At 40.5% G+C, this 21,242-nt stretch overlaps 1 protein-coding gene across 2 annotated transcripts in view; it reads right to left on the bottom strand.

Annotated features, from left to right (window-relative positions):
* Positions 1 to 10,297: 10,297 nt before the first annotated feature.
* Positions 10,298 to 21,242, bottom strand: part of SAMD12 (sterile alpha motif domain containing 12) — a 489,089-nt gene continuing 478,144 nt past the window's right edge. For both annotated transcript variants that reach the window (XM_056110130.1, XM_056110138.1), the window contains one exon: positions 10,298 to 11,346. Coding sequence is in view for 1 of the 2 variants with exons in the window: in XM_056110138.1 (XP_055966113.1) it covers positions 11,324 to 11,346 (23 nt within the window). In the remaining variant the exon portion in view is untranslated. The remainder of the gene's footprint in view (positions 11,347 to 21,242) is intronic.

Raw genomic sequence — 21,242 nt, 5'->3', positions numbered from 1 at the left:
AGCTTTCTGTGGCATGAAATAGCTAACATTGCTGGAATACACTTGCTAGATCCTATAGAAGGATTTTTGTAAGATTTTGTATAATCTTAGGTGAACAATTAACTTTGTTGCCTGCAACTGAGTTTCTTAAGACATCATTGTACTTTATCTAAATATGGCAGCCATGTGTATCCGGGCAAAGGTGAGTTCCCCAAACATATGTAAACGAGACAGCAAGAAAGCATTCCTTTATTTTGTACTGGCAAACTGACACCTATAGAAGAGAAAGGCCTAATATGAGCTTCCTTCAGCTACCTCGCTTTCACTTCAGAAAACATCTAGTTGATCAATCTGAATTGATTTGCATAACAAAATATTAGGAGGGATTGGGACTTTGAGGAAGGGGCTGGGAAGCCCCTGGCACCAAGTTTAGCTCCCCTAATCTTCATTGAACAGCTAGTATGTGTCAGGAGATGAGGATTCAAGTACAAGAGGAAGGAAGCCCTGCTCTATAGAGTTGAGAGGAAAGAGCGAAGAAGAAGGTAGGTTGGGTTGGGTGACAAATTGACGTGGGAGGTAAAAAAGAGGAAGATGAGAAAGGAAGGAGGGGTGGCAAGACCAAGCAAAGTATGCAGAGGAGCACCCAGAAAGGAGGCAGAAAGTGAAAGGCAGAGAACAAGAGCAGGAAAGGAAAAAACAAAAACAAAAAACTATGAGAAAGACAAGAAAGGGGAGGTTAGAAGTGAACCAAGAAAGGTCAAGATACAAAGGATGTTGGCTCAGGAGTTTTCTAATTTTATTTCCTCTAAAGAGGGCAGCTGAAAAAAGCCCTGTCTTCCATGTTGTCTCTTTTTCTAAAAAATTGAGATTACTTTGTCTTCTCATATTATACATACTTCAGGTGTGCATTATTATAAATCACCATCTGTATATACAATAATGGTAGAAACCTGAGTCCATCCTTCCTCACACAGCAGATCACTTTCTTCATCTATATAAGTTCCAAGTAAGAGAAGGTTGCATTTTTAGAGTTCCAAGGCATGTTCTCAAATTGAGAATATTTATACCTTGAGCCTGTCAGTTAATGTAAAAGGTTATCGTAGGTTTTGTTTTCAGAAAACTTTGCTTGGTGTGCCCCTTAGCTGCCACTCCAACCTAAAACAAAACAATTAGATTTACAGTACACATACAAGGAACAGTACAATGAGGTAGGTAATTTCTTGTTTTTCAAAATGCAGCTTATAAGTGCCTTTTCCCTTCTGGGAAAGAAGTGTCTCTCTAGGACAAGTTAAGGCAATTCATCATATTCTGTAAAGTCACAGGCGCTCTAAGTTCTCTCTATAGTGTCTCTCTGACCAATGAGAGTGAGAGAATGGTGGTTGAAAGCAGGTAAGATGGTTTGTTGTTTATAGTTGGTGAATCATATTCAGTGGTTGGATTGTAGCGATAGCACAGCAGGTAGGGCATTTGCCTTGCATGCGGTCGACCCAGATTTGATTCCTCCGTCCCTCTCGGAGAGCCTGGCAAGCTACCAAGTGTATCCCTCCCGCATGCCAGAGCCTGGCAAGCTCCCCGTGGCATATTCGATATGCCAAAAAACAGTAACAAGTTTCACAAAGGAGACTTAACTGGTGCCTGCTCGAGCAAATAGATGAACAATGGGAGGACAGTGCTACAGTGCATATTCAGTGGATATATATTTAATTCAAGGAAAATAAATTTTTGCATCTTTCAAATGTGTGGTGGAGAGTAGAATGCATCCAGATGTTTGCTGAACTAGAAAACTGGATGGGAAGAACTGGTTTCTAATCCCAAATTTTAGCCAGGTTTAGTGGAAGGTGAATATTGATAGAACACAGAATTCTTACACTTTAACACACACGTACACACACACACAGAAAGAGAGAGAGAGAGAAAGAGAGAGAGATGGAAAAGCTATCCATCTTGTAGTGTTAAGTGCTCAACACTGTCTGGGGCGAGAATAAATTTATGAGCCAAGATCTGTTGTTCCCTCTCTTTCCTGGGATGCTACCATCTCTGGGGATGATGATATTGTGTCTTTTGCCCAGCTGTGCTCAACACTAAAGCTTTCCACAGTAATAGCAATCACGCTGGTGGGATTTGGTGCTGGGGGAATTCTATGTACTGGGAGCTGGAGGGAGGCCACCAATTCATTTCACATATATTATTTCTCCAGGAAACACGGCATAATTGAAGACAATTTTCCACCATGAATTGCATCATTAGCTAACACAGGGAAAGTGAAATGCTGTTAACTTTCCTTTTTCTTTTGCAAAGCTGATGAGCTGAAGAAAATAGAAATGAAAAGTTTAATGTAATTTTTTTTCCAAGGATATATGTTGAAAATCAGAATCAAAACACTTTTACACGGTAATAGAAATCCCACATTTTAATACATTGCCATGCACATAAGGAATCAAGTAATGCTGAATACAAAATAGTCAAATATACAAAATGATAAAGCAGATTTTCAAGCCTGATAGAGATCATGCTCACAAATACAAGGGGGCAAATATCTGTACAGTTTCATTTCTATCAATTTAAAAAGAATCATGCCCCCACCCCCAAACTCTTTTTGAGACAACCCCAAAGAGAATGAAACATTATAAGAAAATAGAAAGGAGACCCAAAGAGAATTGGCAAGTTGATAGCTGCTTAAGATATGGAAATTGGTGGTTCAAAATTGTGGTGCACAATAATTCTTCTGTTTAGAGAAAAAAGTTTCTAAACATCGTATGCCCTGGGAATCCAGGGAACTGAAATGAACATCCAACAGAAAAGGCACTCTTATTTTACCACATAACTTGCTTTGTCCTCCTAAGTCGAGTCCTGGGAGTTTTTTTTCTGGGGTGCATAGAGAAAAAAGCCACAGTTGTGGGCAATGAATAAGGAAAGTTAAACACTCTCAAGGGCCTAAGAGAACTGAGGCTGCTGGTTTAACTACTCACTCAAAGAAGTTATAAAAATGCTTGTCATCTATACACACTTGCCTCTACATAGACATTTCATGTGGTGAAATGTGTGTTTTCAGCTACGGTTGGTAGTGTTTGCTAAACAGTGAACCAATTTTGTTTTTATCGGATTCCGACTCCCCTTCCCTGCCCTATGCCTTATCGAGAGCCTTTATCTTATTTTTAATTCATATTGTGTGATTTTACTTCCTCTTTACTTCCTAGAATAAATCTTAACTTACAGTTGCTCATCAGGGAAGTTCAAAGTGGCTCTGCTCGCTGCGATTCTCCATTTGTCAATGTCAGACTTTCATTGGTCTCCCCTAACCCGGGCCTGACAATCTTCCCCTGGACTAAGCCACATCTGCACTTTCTCTCTCTTGGCAAGGTTATGGTGCACGAAACCTTTGGGAGTGGACAAGTGAAGACAAATGGGCACCTTCAATGTGGGTTCCGCAGGGAAGACTCCATACTGCGCATGTGCAAAGTGATAAGGGCTACTTTATCATTCTTTCTGTTCCTTTTCTAAATCCCCGTGTGTAGCCTCAATCAAAACAGATACGAGGAGAAGTCAGACCTAAGAAAAAGAGTATATTGACTACAACTCATTGTAGTTCACCGTAAAGCCATAGTTATTGGTGGTCCCAGGCAGGTTCTTTCCAGGGCATATTTTAGCCCCAAACAGCCTTGTCTGCTAAAGCAGAACAAGTAGTATTCCAACGAGATGAACAACGTAAAAGGCCCAGAGAGATGGGGCCTTTTTTTTTTTTAGCTCTTCCTGTATTTTGGAATTTCAAATACCTTCCTTACCATAGAGGGCCCACTCTCCATAAAGTCCTAAGAAGAACTCAGTAAAGCAATATGTTCTATTCTCTGCTATTATTTTACTGCTAGCAGTCTTGTTACAAGATTGATTTTTTCTCAAGTTTTGCATACAGCTGTTTAATGTAGTGCCCAATGACATAAAACAGTTGGATTAACAGGAAACTAGAGTTATCTGCGCTAGTGACAAGAGTATGGGGTGAATTGGTTTTACAATATTTGTCCTAGCTTAGCTTTGCAGCACTCATTGCTTAGATACCCAGGGCAAAGTCAAGAATCTGGTCTCAACTGACTCTCAGCAATGTGGGCTTTTTTTCATGAGCTACAACCAGGTCTCCTTAAACATGGCTTCAGAAGAAGAGCGCGTTTCTATAGGGGAGGAAGAACAGGGGGTGGAGACAGCTATCAGTCCCAGTATGCCTTCATGCCCGAGTTTGCATTTAGGCAAGTGAGACACTAACTCACCCTGTGGGCTGATCACACAGAGTAAGCTAAATCTTCTTTTCTGATAATTGAGGGGAATCGTTGAATTACCAGGAGAAAATCAAACAAAGATTCAGTATTTAAACATGAATCTCCCTCCTTCTATTCTCCTTAAGGGAGAGAGCAAACAGGGACCTTGGTAAGCTCTTCAAAACCTTTGCAGGGTCAGGGATGTGCCCCAGTGGTAGAACACCTGCCTTGCATGTGTCAGGTCCTGAGTTTGATTCTTGACATCACCACTTAGCTGGGAGTAGTCTATGAGCACTGCCAGTTATGCCTTCTCTCCTGGTGAGAAAAACAAACCTAAAAACTTTTGCAGCTGGTATGTATGCAGAAGTATTCTTAGTCTTCTTGCAAGCCAATTTCCAAGAATGAAGCATAGGAACATTTAAGCTTTGCTGTAGGTTCCACAGGCAGTTCTCATTGAACAGATTCCACACACAGTTGGTTGTGGTCAAAAGAAAAATATTCAAAATATGGTATGAAAAATGGTTTAAATAACCTGTAATTAGGAGATATGGCAATGATTCCATTCAAATCCAATATTTGGTATTATGCTCTACCAAAGAAAATTCCTGGAGCTTTAAAGAGGCATCTTTCTGATACCTGTATTATTTCAGAAGGATGACTGATTAATGTCTTCTGGGGACATCTTAGATTATGTCACTTACTGAAATGATGACACCAAGCCACCAGACACTGGAGATATCCCTAATAACAAGCTCTATTTTCTTCAAAATTATATCCCAGTATAAGTTTCCCCATTACGAGAGAAATAGGAACCTAACGAGAATATTATTGGAGAACATTGGTATAAGGCATTTGAACTTTTTGTAAGATCTGAAATTTTCATAAGACTGAGTGGGATCAATGTAGCTGGCAGAGCACTGCTCTGTGAAATCCTATTTAAGTCCTTGGACCCACAGCATTGAAATGTAACCAGTTCTAATCTGTGTTGCAGGATTAAGCAGAGTCATCAGTGTTTTATTTTAGCTATTAAATTCTTTACCATGATATTCATTAGACATCCTCCTTGTGGTTCATATCAGTGTGGCCAGTTTTATCACTTTTTATATATCAAGCAAAAAGGTCAGGGTTTTAAAGCATTTCTAAGACTTTTTTAATTGTCTGTAAAACAACAACCAAGCAAGTAAATAGAACACTGATTGATATGCAAATGTAAAAAATATGGTAGAACTAGAAATAATATTCAGCTAGTTACAATATTTAGGACTTGAATCAACCCAGACAATGGCAATCCAATGTGTACATCAATTTATTTAAAGCATGAGGTGGGAACCTGTGGACCTGATAGATGTAGGGAAGGAAGGCAATGAGGAAAGAACACTTGGGATCTTCAAGATTTTGTAACAGTCTTGTGTGGTGAAAAAATTTAAAAAAAAAGTTTTTAAAAGTCTTTTCAACACTTTGCTGTGCTTCTGTGAAAGTTGACTCACAAGTGTTTCCCTGTAACATTTGTGAGGGGTGATTTTCCCAGAAGACCTAAACATTCTAAAAATTAAATCGTTTTTTTGTTTGGGGGACACAGCTGGTGATGCTCAGGGGACCAAACATGGTTCTGGGGATAGACCCTGGGTCAACTGAATGCAAGACAAGTGCCTTACCCCTGTCTCTGTGGCCCAACCCTAAGTGTTTAGAGATTAGAGAGTGCTGTCCTCCATCTTCCCTGCAAAACCAAAAGGCTGGCCCGGAGCCCTCTGCTGACTCCATCCCTCTGATTGCCTTCCCTAGCAACACTCTCTGTTGACCTTTAGTGTAGCAGAACCTCCCTGCACACAGCTCATCTTTACCTCAAGCTTCCCACAGGTGGTTCACCTTCAAAAGAAGGTTTCCTAATCTTAATCTAATATCACTAGATTAAGTCATCCAGAGCAAAATAACGGTAACAGCCTGCTTTGACCCTGCTTGTGACTGGGACAGAAAACCAGCTGGATGGGAAAGCCCTGCATTGCTTAAAACAAACATGTGGGAACAGAAGGGTGTCAGCTCCTCCTGTCTTCAACAGAAATGCCATGCCAGCAGCATTCTTCAATGAAGGCGAAACCTCTCCTATTTTCCACAAAACTGTGCGACCCACAACAGAACTAGCAGCCCACCACAAATCAAATAATACCAATGCCATTTTCAGGCTAGGGACTGTTTTCTTACCCAAGCCACCCTAAAAACTGCCAGGAGAGTTCCCTAAATACCATATAAAAGGGGTAGGAATCTGATCTCGGGCACAGGGTGTTCCAGAAAAAGCGTGAAAAAAAATAAACAAACAAACAACAACAACCCACCTATAGCATGGCGTCCCGCCTTGTTTCAAATATTTCCCCTCTTTATTCCAGAAGTGAATAAAAATAGTAGCCATATCTATTTGGGGCTGTCTTCTATCCTGCTACCCACCCCTATACTGACTGGCCGACCTAGGTGCTGTCTTCTCCCTTTAGAGCACACACTTGGCATTCAGGGACGCTTGGAGGGTTCATACATTCCTTTGTGTTTTGCTCCCAGAGCCTGTTCCTGTCTCAGCAGCTGTAAAGTGATGTGAGAAATCACACACATGATAAAGCAGAATTCATATATTATAAAGAGAGCTGCTGGGTACAGGAGGAGATGTGACTCCAAGGATACTAAGTTGTAGGACCTGCTTGCCTTTGAAAATGAGTCCCCAGCTGTGCTCTAAGCAGAAGCATCTCTTGGTCATTCTTCCTTCTTTATCTCAGGGGACCAATTTTGAGGTACAGCTTTGACCAGTCAACCCCGAAACAAAGAAGGGAATCCATGTCCCGTGGCTGATGGGGCAGCAAGTTCCAAGTTCAAGCTCAGAAGGAATGATGAGTGAGGATGGGGTGGGAAAGGGGAGAAAGGTGACATGTCTGGTTTTTGTGCTTGAATTCTTTGTTGAATACTAATCATCTACCCACAGCACTATGTTCAAAGAAGAAAGAGATTAAAAGAAAGAAAAATACCAAACAAAATAAGAAGAGGGGTGGAGGGAAAGGTGAATAAAAGCCTGTTCGGCATAAAAGAAACATGTGTCATTTCCAAAGATTAGATTTTTAAAGAGTCTTCAGGAGTTTTAAATCTAGGAGTCAAGGAACAAAATGACTCAATAGAACATAGAGGAAAACATAACAAAGAAGGAAGCTGCTAATGCACCAGGAACAGAAAGCTCAAGTGCTGAGGGGGTCTTGAAAACTTTCCTTTCTGGAGATTTTTTATTGTTCAATTCCAAAATCAATGATGTGACATTTGCAGGCAAAGAGAGTGCTTGCAAGTAACCAGAGGAGTAAATGCCTCAGAGGCTTTTTAATCCTTAGTTTAAATTCTCATGTCAGATTGGTATTCCCTTTCCCCTGCATTTTTAACAATGGCAAAAGCTCTCAGAATTAAGGACAATTTGTTCTTGACTGGACAGCTGAGCAGTGACTCTGGGGAGAAACCTTGGTTGTTCACCCGTGATCTGGAGGTAGAAGTCGAATGTGCTGTAATACAGCTCATGGAGCCTGAGCAGGAGTGTGAAGGTACATCATTACCCACTAAGGAAGTTGGGAAGGACTCTATACCCCTAGGTATGCCTTAAATGACTAAAGTGATCTGCTCTCTACCCTAGCAGAACAATTGATGTGCTGCATATTTAAATGTTGTTCTGGAGCTAGAATTTGCTAATCCCCTGGCACTGTAGGGTGTCTGAGAATTGTTTGTTCTCCAGAGTGCCTCTCTTGCACACATGGGGGGGGGGGGGGTCAGCCTCTTCTTCAAGGGGGTGACGTAGATTTTAGAGAAAGGAAAAGGGAAGCATCATCAGTGGATAGCCCTTAGCCATCATATTTCTGCTTTCCCTCCCACCCTCTTCCTTCCTCTAAAACAAAACTCATCCCTGCTGTTTCTGCACTTCTGGGAGGTAGAATTTCTGACACCATCTTAAGAAGGTATACAGCACAGCCAGAGGTAAGCCAGGGCAACTGTGGATCAACTTATAACAAAGAATTCCAAGGCTGGAAACCGAGTTGTTTTTTAAAGTTGCTGGTTTAGTTTGTGACTACTAAGACTTGCTATCAACACATTTCCAACATTATTTTCCCAAATAATGTCAAGCGGAAGTTGACCACTTGGAAAATAGGAATTGATAACACACATAAGTGGTACTTGCCAGGAATTAAGGCATTTTTTTTGGGGGGGGGTCATCTTTCCTGCACTTGGGCATTTTCTCTATTTTTGTCTTCATCCATCTTTATCTTTATCATCATTGAAAGAGTAATTTCCCCGTCCTAATTTATCTCAAGGAAAAAATAATTCAGATATTTGACCTATTCAATTGTTAAAAATATATCTTGCAAAAGCCAAATTACAAGAGGATGAACCACCATTTCATGATGTCTGCACTATTAAGCATATCCCATTTTCCAAGGGTGTGAACGGGAGTCTCGGAATCCACCCCCTGCCCCAGCCAAACCAATCCATTCCAGCTACAGTAGCTCAGCACTTGGCAGTAGTGCCTTAGTATTCACAAGCCCAATCTTGTGTCCTCAGCATTAACTTTTATAACAGAATTGGAGCTTCAGAGAAATCTGCATTATGCTGAGCGACTATGGCTCTATCGAATGGGTGTGTTGAGGATTGGGTTGGAGATCAAAGAAGACAACAGAAAGTTGTCTTGGGAAGCTCTATTCCACTAAATCTGGGCCAGAAAGGGGTGGTGGAATAGGAGAGATGCAAATATGTGGCCTGGTGCTGTGTTCTTTGTCAGGCAAGAAAAGCAGATGGCCATGGGCATTTCTCAGGTTTTTCTGGCAGGGGTTGAATGCACACTGCATTCAGATTTCATTGTGGAAAAGGCGGTGGTTAAGGGTTGGGTGGAGTTGCTGTTTAAGAAAGGCAGGGAGAATGTGCCTTGTGTACCGTGGTTGCCCCAGCACCAGGCTGGTCTCAAAGCAGCCGCTCCCCAAATGCTTGCTGCATCCCAGAAACTAGGAAAGGAAGAAGGAATTGCTATTACTGGAAGTGAACCAAGGATGGTTAACAAGCAGTGGAGACAGGGGTGCCACATCTAGGGAGGAAGCAGCCAGGAGAGAGCTTCCTCATTTGGGATTTGTAAAAAGTAAAGGTGGCTCAGGGCCAGAGGGTCCTGGGGCTGACCCAGCCCTTGGCCCGATCTAGGTGCTGAGGAAATGTCTCTGAGTTTTCATGTGGAAGCCCTATTCTTTGGCAGGCCCGCCATATGGGTGGGCAGAGACTCACCTTGCTGACTCACCGGACCCTCACTTGGATCCCTCTCTCCTTCTCTATGCTGTTTTCGGATCCCATGCATTGAGGGATGCTGGGTTTCCCAGGCGCTATACATTTCCTGAGAGCTCCGAGAAAGGCAAGATATGGGGAGAACAGACATCTGTTGTGTGCCCAGACCCCCCAACAATGCCAAGTTCGCTAAATTTGCACAATCCCGGAGTTGTTCAAAAAAGAACCCTCTGAGACCTGTTAGTCCCAGGATGGAACTGTGAATGCAGACAACACACATTGGTGAATTTTTACTTCAGTCAATTATATTTTCAAGTGAAATAAATTCTTAGTCTTGGGGCTGGAGCAGTAGCACAGTAGGTAGGGTATTTGCCTTGCACCTGGCCGACCCAGTTTGATTCCCAGCATCCCATATGGTCCTCTGAACACCACCAGGAGTAATTCCTGAGTGCATGAGCCAGGAGTAATCCCTGTGCATTTCCAGGTGTGACCCAAAAAGCAAAATAAATAAATAAAAGATAAAAGCTTAGTCGTTAAGTAGAGTGAGTTTGGCCATTTCTCTAAAGACAAGCAGTAGATGGATAGACTGGTTTCCCAGGATTGTGCTTTGTTAAAAATCTTGGGGAGGGGGAGAGGAAATCAGCGTGAACATAGTCCTCAAAAGGATTGAAGGGCCTAGAAGGATCTGCACAGAGGAAGAAGTTAGTATGGACTGAACCCATTTTCATCTCTAGGTAGGCAGAGGGTGGCAGTTACTTGTTTTTTGGCTTCAGAGAGTTGTGATTTAAACGCAACATAGAAAGTTTTCTAAAGTGCTAGAGTTGGCTTATAGATATACACATACACAAACTATCTCCTTTGCCATGCTCCCACCAGGGTCTCTTCCCGTTTCTTTGAAAGATTTCCTCTACTGAATATTAAGACCACATGCACTGGCCAAGTCCAATCTCCTGTGTTGGAGTATTTGTATGTGCACGGGTTCAGTTGCACCCAGGTACAATTGAGAGCTAAGGTCTGACCCTCCCAGGCTCCCCTCTGCTTCCCTTTGGTGCTTTAAGTGATCTGGTTGTTTAGTAAAGTGTCAAGAGGTTAAGTTTAACAGTATTGTGGCCATATTTACACTAATCTATCACACACAATCAAGAATATGCTAAAAGAGGAGTTTATCTTTGACAGTCTGAGCCATAAATAGGACAAGGCTTATAAAAGAAAAAAAGAAAACACTTTCCACATGTACTGCACGTGCCGGTTTGTTTAAGTGTAGTGTTCTCCTATAAAGTGCTTCAGAGTTGGACAGAAAATCGTTAGACATTATAACTAACATAACCGAGACAAGTTTACATTCTTACCAGGGCATAATATGGCGAACGCATCCACTGAGATTGCAGAGCTGCTGGGATTTTTTTTTCTAACACATCATGCCATCTGTACACATAATAAAATAATCCAGTAGTTGCCATGCTAAAACAGGACTTCTAGTGAAGGGTACAGACAGCTCCCTGGGGGGAGCTTCAGTTATGCACAGTGATGAAAACTGGAAGCAATTTTCCAGCTATGGGTCTGCCAATGACCACTTGGAACCAGTTGGCACTGTATAATATGCACCTCATTTAGAAATCCACAGCAAACTAAGATTTTCCAAACCCATACGCTTTACTGACAGGGTGCTTGGTGCTTTTTCTTTTTCTTTTTTTTCTGTGACTCTGGTTAATCTGTCAATACTCCAAGGATATCTTCTGGCAGTGCCATGAGTGAGTCTTTCTGTGAGGATCAGGCCATGTTCATATCAACTGGCAGAACAGCAGCTTGGAAGGCTACCACATTCACAGAGAACCCTCCGTTGAGACTGCAAGAGGGAAAAGATGAAAACAATGTAAGTCTTTTCTTTATGTTCCCAGATACTGGCATGTAGCAATTGTCCAATTCAAAGAAACCCTAACATCCTTAGATCAAAGAGAAAGTTCTAGCAGAATTTATGTAAAAGACACCCATCCCTGGAGGATTGAAGTGCTATAGTCTTATCACATCCTTCAACCATTTGGCAGACGGTGGAAGCATTTCAGGAATAGGTAATGTTGCCTAGAATTGGCATCCAGACCTAAGGGGTTGTAGTTTTGACAACGTTTTTTATATATTAAGAGATTTCATGTAGTTCCTTGATCTGAAACAAGAATTGGGAATACTGTGAAGACTATATTTATTTTCTTTTATTCTTTTTTCTGTTTCGTGGGTGAGGTAGAGTGGAGTGAGAAGTGTATTTTATTTTATTCTTTTTTAAATTTTAATTTAATAATCATGAGCTATAGTTAACAAAACTTTCATGTTTGAGTATCATTCATATAATGACAGAGCACCCATCCCTCCACCAGTGAACATTTTCCACCACCAATGTCCCCAGTATCCCTCCATGCCCCCACCACCCTCCCTTCTCCTGAGAGACAATTTCACACTTATACTCACTCTACTTATGGGCATTATGGTTTGCAATACAGATAGTGAGAGGTCATCATGTTTGGTCCTTTATCTACTTTCAGCATACATCTCCCATCCCAAGTGATCCCTCCAACAATCAATGACTTAGTGATCCCTTCTCTATCCCAACTGACTTTTCCCCAGCTCATGAGGCAGACTTCCAACCTTGGAACAATCTTCTTGGCCCTCGTCTCTACTGTCCTTGGGTTTAAGTCTCATATTATATTTTATATTCCACAAATGAGTGCAATCATTCTATGTCTGTCCCTCTCTTTCTGACTCATTTCACTTAGCAGGATACTCTCCATGACCATCCACTTATAAGCAAATTTTATGACTTCATCTTTCCTAACAGTTGCATAGTAGTCCATTGTGTAGATATAGCAAAGCTTCTTTAACCAGTCATCTGTTCTCAGACACTTGGGTTTTTTCCAGATTCTGGATATTGTGAACAGTGTTGCAATGAATGTACAGGTACAGATGTCATTTCTACTGTGCTTTTTTTGCACCCTCGGGATATATTCCCAGAAGTGGTATTGCTGGGTCAAATGGGAGCTCAATTTCTAGTTTTTAAAGATATGTCCATATTGTTTTCCAAAAAGGCTGGACCAGCTGGCATCTCTAGCAACAGTGAAGGAGAGTCCCTATCTTCCCACATCCATGCCAACACAGGTTGTTTTTGTTCTTTGGGATGTGTGCCAGTCTCTGTGGTATGAGATGATAATGTCATTGTTGTTTTTATCTGCATCAGAAGTGGATTTTATTTATCAGGAAGTTTTTCTTCAGATAAAATGTAGCAGAAACTACAGGAGGGCATACTTGAAAAACTCCTGCCTTAGAAGCATGAGACTAAGAGTTTGACCCTGACATCATCCGCCCACACGCACTAAGTGCAACCCAGAAGCACTGCTGTTTGGGATTCTCAGTGCCAGACCAAAAGCATATAATTTATCAGTCTCTAGATTACCACAACCATGTATGTATGGGCACCAAAAATAAAAATGTGTGATTTCTGGCAAGTACAGAAACTGAGAGTGTATGTGAGCACAAAAATTAAAGAGTATGACCTCCAGGGGATCAGGTATACGAACATGTCAGCAGCATGTACAGCCACTGGTCATTGAACAGCAATAAAAAGGGAAGGGCATTTCTTCTTTAAAACCCAGGAAGGAGATATTGAAAACAGTATGGTTGGAACTCCAGTGTGCTAACTGAAAAATCAAATTGTCTGAGCAGGTTAGGGTCCAGAGAGAGAAAGTCATTAAAATCTGACCAAAGATTGAACTACTTAAATCAGAGTCTTCGGGAATGCCAGTGCAAGTGTCTTTTCTCTTGAGCAAACAAAAACAGTTTTATTGTTCTTTTTTAAAAAACAAATTTAGATAAATATGAGCAAAGAGAGAGTGATATGTTAACGAGAGAACATAGGCTACTCCAGGGTGGAAATAGCCCAGGTATATATTTTTAAATTTTACTGTTCTTAAAAACAAACAAACAAAAAAAATTTTATTGTTCTTGGTCAGCAGTGCTAGGGGTGGAACCCAGGTCTCATGCATGGAAGACAATGAGCTACAATCCAGATGTCTGATTTTTAGTTCTTCAAATTTTCCTATTGCTTTATCTGGGTGTTCCATACAGTCCCTTGAACATTGGTCTGTGTTACTTATGCAGGGATCTGACTAAACATTTTGTTCAGAAAATATTAATACTCATTTTATTTAATATATTAGAATATTGGCACTGGACATGTGCTCCTAATGTTAGCAAAAAATGAACTAGGTTTCAAAAGTGATTTTTCAAAATGTAAGAGAATATAAACTTGTAAGTAAATGTTTGATTAAAAATTTCTATTTTGGGGGGCCAGAACCATAGGACAGCAGGTAGGGCATTTGCCTTGCACACAGCCAACCCGGGTTCAATCCCTGGCATCCCATATGGTCACCCAAGCACTGCCAGGAGTGATTACTCAGTGCAGACCTAGGAGGAAGCCCTGAGCATTGCTGGGAGTGACCCAAAAAGCAAAACAAATAAATAAATAAATAAATAAAAGTTTTGATTTTCTTTACACTGGTAAGGGATGGGTGTTGAAACATTGTATGACTGAAAGCTTATCATGAACAGCTTTGATAGGGTCTATTTCACAGTGATTCAATAAAAAATACTTTTAGAAAAGTCGCTATCATTGAGAAAATGGAAAAAATAAAAGGTACTATTTTAGTATACTTATATGCTTATTTATAAGGCTGTAATGAAGACAGAAGACTATTTTCAGTCTAGTTTTCCAGGCATTGTGAACTGGAAAATAAGGTCAATTTATTTAAAAACTATTAAAAATTCACATTCCTTGACTCAATGATTCCATTCTAGGAATATAACCTAAGGAAATAATCTAAAAAATGAAAGATGCTATATGCACAAAAAATGTAACCTAGAAGTTATTTATAACAGGGAAAAATCAGGAAACAACTAGTCTCCTATTGTTGAAAATTTAGGTCAAGTAAATTATGACACATTAACAAGATGGATGATTACATGGTCATTAAAGTAATAATTATGATGATTATATAGCAATACAGCAAACAGTTATGATTTACTAGGATATAAAATTTACACATATGCATAGAGAGCTTTAAGTAAAACAGTGAAGGTGCTAAGCTTTTTATTATTGTCATAATAATGTTTTGCAAAACAACAACAAAAATTAGGCTCACAAGGGTGCATATTGGAAATATTGATCAGCAAAAGCCTCCCTGGTAGCTTCCAGTTACTATTTCTAATTTTAATAATGAATTTATAATATTACTAAGGGACAATCCTCTGGTATTATTGGAGGACAGGTAGAAATCTACAGGAGTCAAAACACCAGTTGTCATTCTGCAAAGGAAGAAGAAAAGCCTGAAATGATACCATGGATTTAGAAGATCCTGACACAGTTCTTGAGACTCTCGCTAAAGCAATCTTTGGAAAATGGTGACCGTGGAAAAATAAGAAGAAAAACCTGTATAGAACTTGGGAAATAGTACAGCAAGTAGTGTGCTTGCTTTACACACAGCTGACCTCGGTTCAATCCTCATTACCACACATGGTCCTTGAAATAACACTAGGAGTGATGCCTGAGCACAGAGTCAGAAGTAAGTCCTGAACACCATTGGATGTGGTCCCAGAACAGATAAAAATAATAACCTATATGATAAAAATTAATGAAATAATAATAAAGAGTGAATACTAATGAATTACTACCTTTGGAACCCAAACTGGAAATTGAAATTTGGTTTATCACAATTGGTACCTTCCCAAATAACCATGTTTTCTATGAGCCCCCAATAGTTGATGGAAAGCAGATGTGTCTAATTTTATAATATAACCAGGCACATAAGCTGATCCTATTCTACTTTAAGGTTCTTTTACCTGGAATTCAACAATTTTCTAGAATAGGTAGAACAATTCCTATTTTATGTAGAAGGAAATGGAGACCTAACGGTATCACTTGTCCAAGGTCATACGCAGCTAGAAGGACCAACTCTGTACTCAAATGCAGGCATATCTCACTTGAATGACATGTAAGTTGACAGGGACAGAATGATAAAGAGTCAGAATTCAGAGCCTTCCCCATTGTTTCATCTTCTAAGAAGGATTTTGTGTTTATCCATAAGTCTCCTCAACAGAGTGAATTTACCTGGTGGACAGAAAAAAAATGGAGGATAAATTAGTTTGAATGAAAAAGATGGAAAATTAGAAAGATCAGAGAGATATTCCAGTAGACGTGAGATAAAGGGCACAGAGACAAATGGAGATTGGGGGTTATAGTTGTCACGAGGGGGCCCTTTGGAAGTAGAATGAATAAAAAGTACAGTATGCTCTGGACCATCTTTCCATAGAATCAGTACAGCACCCGTTGCTCTTGGGTGCTTTTTCTGTGAGTTGTTTCCTTTATATGTAGGTGGGAGAGAGGCTGATGATGCTCAGGATCCCACTGCAGGTAATGCTCAGGTGACTATTTGGTGTTGGGCATTGACCTCGGGGCTCCTTCATGCTTTTATTGCTGTGGCCTGTTGAGCCATCATCCAGGCCCACTTGTGTTTCTTTTGAACATGGCACCACATGGAAGTAAATTGTTGGTGGGAAGAAGAGATCTCTGCTAAAACTGTGTGTAAAAATGCATCTGGCCAGAGGAAGTTTTGAACCATTGTCTGTTACAGACCAGACGAATGGACTCTGCTGGTCCACTAAAGAGTACATGAGGCCACAATAAAGAAATGGCATCCTGCTTTTGTGGATGTGACTCTTTCAAGGGCAAAGAGTGCTCCCTGAGATGGTACATTTTTGGGAGGTCTTGCTCTTGCTGACTTGGGCTGGCTCCACATATGCACCAGGTTATTGACAGCCTGTGCTCAACTTTTTCTCCTTTTTTTTTTTTTATTTATTATCTCTTTTATTTTTATTTTATTTTTTTTTCTTTTTTTATTAGTGAAAAACCATGAGGTACAGTTATAGGCTTACAAATTTTGTGCTTGGGTTTCAGTTATACAATGATCAAGTGCCCATTCCTCCACCAGTGCCCGTCATCCATCCCCACGGGTCCCAGCATCCCCCCCCAACCCTAATACCCCCCCCCCCCCCCCGTCCCATCCTGCCTCTGTGGCAGGGTATTCCCACTTGTTCTCTCTCTCTTCTTTTGGGTACTGTGTTTTGCAACAGAGGCTTTGAGTGGCAATCATGTTTGGTCTATAGACTACTTTTAGCATGCTTCTCCCACCCTGGGAGGGCCCTCACAACACCCTTCATTTGGTACTCTCTTCTCTATCTGAGCTTCCTTTTCACCTAGAGCCTGTGGCTGGCCTTCCATTCATGGAGCAAAATTCCTGGTACTAATCTCAGCCATTCCTGGGTGTTACTCTCCCTTTTTGTTGCTTTATGTTCCCCAGATGAATGCAATCTTTCTTTGGAAACTTCCCTGCTCCAGCAAATACCTCCCTCTCCACCTTCTAAGGTCACCTCATAGCTCATGTTTTCAGTGGAGCCTTCTCTGCCCGGCCCCCAGACATAACTGATAAGTTTCCCCTTATGCCAGCTCAGAGCCTTAAACCAAGTCCACCAAGTCCACTTTATTTAACTGTACCCATAATTCCTCCAAGGTTTTTTTTTTTTCCAAGCGTATAGCAGGTCTCATGGATTTGCTTGTTCCAAATGTAAAATTTGGAATAATCTTCCATAATAAAATTATTGAAAAAAAGTAACACTGGAAAAAAAAAGTTTTTCTCTTCAGGAGGCTTAAAGACTGAATTTTATAGGAAATCTGATGCTGCAGCTTAGGTCTGCACAGAAAAAAGCGGGACACTCCCATTTTTCTATCTGATCACAGGTGTCTGGTCCAGGACACCTAGAGCTTGCAGTTAACCAACACCCAAGGGTTCCTTCTCAACTGGGTTTACTGGTCCACCGTGATGACTTTAGCCATTTTGGGAATGTGTCATCTTTAGAGTCCAAGGGCTTCAGAGGTGCATGAGAGACTAGACACATTATAGGCTGAGCTCTCAGAGCAAGTGGATCTGGGTCACTGCTCAAGAGTTTTGGGATATAGAAAGATGAATTTCTCCAAATATCAGTCTCTTTGCCTTTGTCCTCATAATCCCCACCTATCTGGATGACTATGATGATATAACAGGTTCATAGAAAAAGTATTTTTTCATGGTATTTGGCAAATAGGACATAATTTGTAAACTTATGACTACTATATATTATTATTGTTGTTGTTGTTATTATTATTGCCATCAACTGAAAATTCTCTGGAGAAAGCAGAGCTACAAACGGGTCAATCTTCTAAAGCCACAGAGGGAGTTAGGGAAAATAAAAAAAAAGGAAAAAAACAAGGAAATATTGGGAGGTCAGGTCTTTGCACTGTCCAGGAGACAGTTAACATTCTTGTCATCTGCCACAATTCACAAGCTTTGGCTCCCACTCTCCTCCGGATTAGTGCAGCCTTTCACAGATGGCTCAGGATAAGGCAGAGGGTTCAGCCCCAGGCTTTTCAAAGGCAGGAGGGTTGGTCTATGAGGCAATGGTGACTGGCAGAGGATTTAAGAACAGATCTGGACTCAGTGGGTTCCTCTTCACCTTTGCCCACTCCAGCAACAGGAGGCTGAAGGGCTTACCATGTTTGGAGGAGAAGAGAAGATATTGTGTCCAGCCGCCGGTTTGCTCCTGTGTTAAAGGGAAGATGCAAGATCACATCTCTTCAATGGGCTGTTGTGCCCTCCCTTCAATTGTGAAGGGTCATATCGTCTATCTGAAAGTGTCTTTATTGTGACTTGAGTTTGAGGACTGTAGGGTGGGCACTGTGAGGTGGAACAAGAGAGAATGGGTGTGATAGAAACCAATCATAAACAGAACTAACAATTTTTGAGCAGCCACAATGGGCCGCCTAGGTTTTAGCGTTACTCATTACCTTCTCTCTGTTGTCTTTGAGACCTAAATTATCTTGTCCCTCTCATGTACCTGGAAAAAAAATCTGACCAGGTTCATGAGCTTATCCCAAGCAAACTGCAAGATCAGAAAAGGTAAGACTAGAATCTGGATCTGTTCTTACCACAGTGATTTCTTGTATTTAGTAGACACGGGTGTTCATAGACTCAACAAACAAAGCTGAAACTATGAGATCTAAGCTGCAACCACTGAAACTTTGTGATGTGCCTCTCAAGGTGACAGGTGGGGATGGGATGGGGGTTGAGCAGGGAGAGGATAGGGTATACTGGTGAAGGGAAGGTGATGCTGGGGGTGGGATTGGTGTTGAAAATATTATATGCCTCAAACTCAACCATCAATAACTGTAAATAACAGTTCTTTAGTAAAAAAAAGGGTTTAAAAATTAAAAAAATAAGATACATAGTGGTAAGAAATGAGCACTGGTGGAGGGATGGGTATTTGATCATTGTATAATTGAAACCCAAGCACAAAAATTTGTAAGTCTACCACTGTACCTCATGGTGTCTCACTAATAAAAATTTAAAAATTAAAAAATAAATAAAAAATTAAAAAAATAAAAATATTTATGGTATTTTGAGCCAAAAATATTTAAAAAGCAGAAATGGGAGTTCAGAAAGCAAATTCCTCAACAGCAGGACTGTAGGTGAGAAAGTAAATAGTTGTATCTTTACAAAAGCATGCTCATGAAATGTGAATCCCATGTATAAAGTACTGTAAACTAGATGCGTGTCTTAGAGAAAGTTGGTTCATTTCTATTTAGTACTCCAAAATCTTTGATTAGAGCAGTAGTTCTGCACTGGGCATAATTTTCTTCCTAGGGAATATCTGATAATTTTATATAGTTTTCACAATTTGGGAGTGGAATATTACTGGCACTTCATGAGTAGAACACAGGGACCTTGTTAAACCTCCTAGAATTCACAGGGACAGCCCTTCATATCAAAGAATTATCCAGCTCAAAATGTCAAGAGTGCTGACGTTGGCTTAGAGGTACAGGTCCTTGTTTATCTCCTATTCCTGGTTGTGAGCCAAATATATCACTCCCAAAATAGGCCAAGATAAAAACCAACTTAAGAGAGCCTCTTGTGTGTGCAGGAAATAAGGCTAATTTCAGACCTCACTCCCCTCTTCTATTCATCATTTGCTCATTTTATTTGATTTTATATTCAATGTAATCAAAACCTCTAATACTAAATCATTTCTAACTTTTAGAACCCTTGCAGGCATGCCATTAGAAGAATCAAGATTGGATGATTTAAACAGGTATGCTCAATTAGTTAATTAGTATGTATGGGAGAAGTTAGGAGATAAAAGAAGGACAAAGGAGGATTTATGTGGTGATAAAACTGCTAGCAGCCATTTCGTGAGAGAATTCCAGGTGCTTTCAGCTGTACTGGTTTCATTTCTGCCACTATCCTCCAATTGAAAGTTTGAAGGTAGTTTTTGCTCCTATTGGAATATGATTAAGAAATCACTGATGGCTAAAATAAGAATTTTAAAAAGGAAAAATGAAATCAGTTCTATCTCCTAACTGCCTGAAGAGGAAAGTCAGAATCTCAAACAAGATGCATATCAAAATGGCAGAGGACTCCTGTTAAGGGGAATAAAATAGATGGTTGTACAGACTACCTGGAATCTCCTCATAACCCCTCGTTTAGGGGAAGGCACTAGACTCTTTGATTATGTGTAAATTTGATCGAGTCATGGAGTACCCATATATTTGGTTTAAGTCTGTGTGTGTGTGTTTTGAATAAGATTAACATTTTAATCAGTACTGAATAAAGCAAGTTGCTCACCCCAATGTAGGTGGTCCCCATCCAACTAACTGAAAGCTCTAGTGGACAAAAGTCTGCGTAAGGGAGCAATTTCCAGTTACAGATCTTTGAGTTGTGGGTTCCAGTCTTCTCCTGTGTTTGGACTTGAACTCAAACTAAGATTGGAATTTACAGCATTAGCTCCCCTGAGTTATCAGCTTACAGATCTTGGATCTTCTGATCCTCCATAATTTTATGAGAAAATTTTTATAATAATAATAATAATCTATTATATATTTCTCATTTGATAGCTCTACCTATCTTCAGATCTAGATACAGATATGATGTGGATAGCGTAGTTCTAGCTCACTGAAAATCCCTGTGTCTAGTAGATGATACATAATGACTATAACCGTAAGGACTCTTGTTAACCAATTACTGGCCATGTGCGATCATGCTAAGAACATATGTTCATCTGGCAACCCAAGGAGTCAGGTACCAAAACCTTATTTTACAAATGAGAAAGTCAAGATCAGATAGATAAATGTCATACCACAGACCAGAACCTTGTTCTGATGATGACGTTATCAGAGGTCCATTGATTCACTAAGGATTAAACAGGTAAGAGGAGGCCCCCAGACCTCATAAGAAAACCTTGGCCTGAACCCTCAGCACTCAACCCTGGATTTTAGTACGAGAATATCATTGGTACTGATACTGTAAGAGAAGTCTTTCTGTGGGGTTAATTTGTAGTTCTCAGTCAGTGACTTGGGCTGCTATCTCGCTCCAGAGAATTTTTGGGTTCATGAGATTGGTGAAGCCGAACCACTCAACCACCATCTTTAGTACCCCCACCACCCCTCCATCCAACACATGCTGGATGAGAATGTACTTGTTGCAAGTTGCTATCCATCTTCTCCTTGGCTTTAGGAAAACCACCAGTGACACTAAATTTGTTCCTTTCCCATTCTATTGTAAGTCAAGCTGCTGGTGTATATTTTGAGGCTCACAGACCTCTCATAATTCAATGCTG

The sequence above is a fragment of the Sorex fumeus genome, unplaced genomic scaffold (genome assembly GCF_029834395.1).
Source record: "Sorex fumeus unplaced genomic scaffold, SorFum_2.1 ptg000002l, whole genome shotgun sequence".
NCBI classification, from domain to species: domain Eukaryota; kingdom Metazoa; phylum Chordata; class Mammalia; order Eulipotyphla; family Soricidae; genus Sorex; species Sorex fumeus.
The sequence above is the reverse complement of the archived record's forward strand: the minus strand, read 5'-3'. Positions and strand labels throughout refer to the sequence as shown.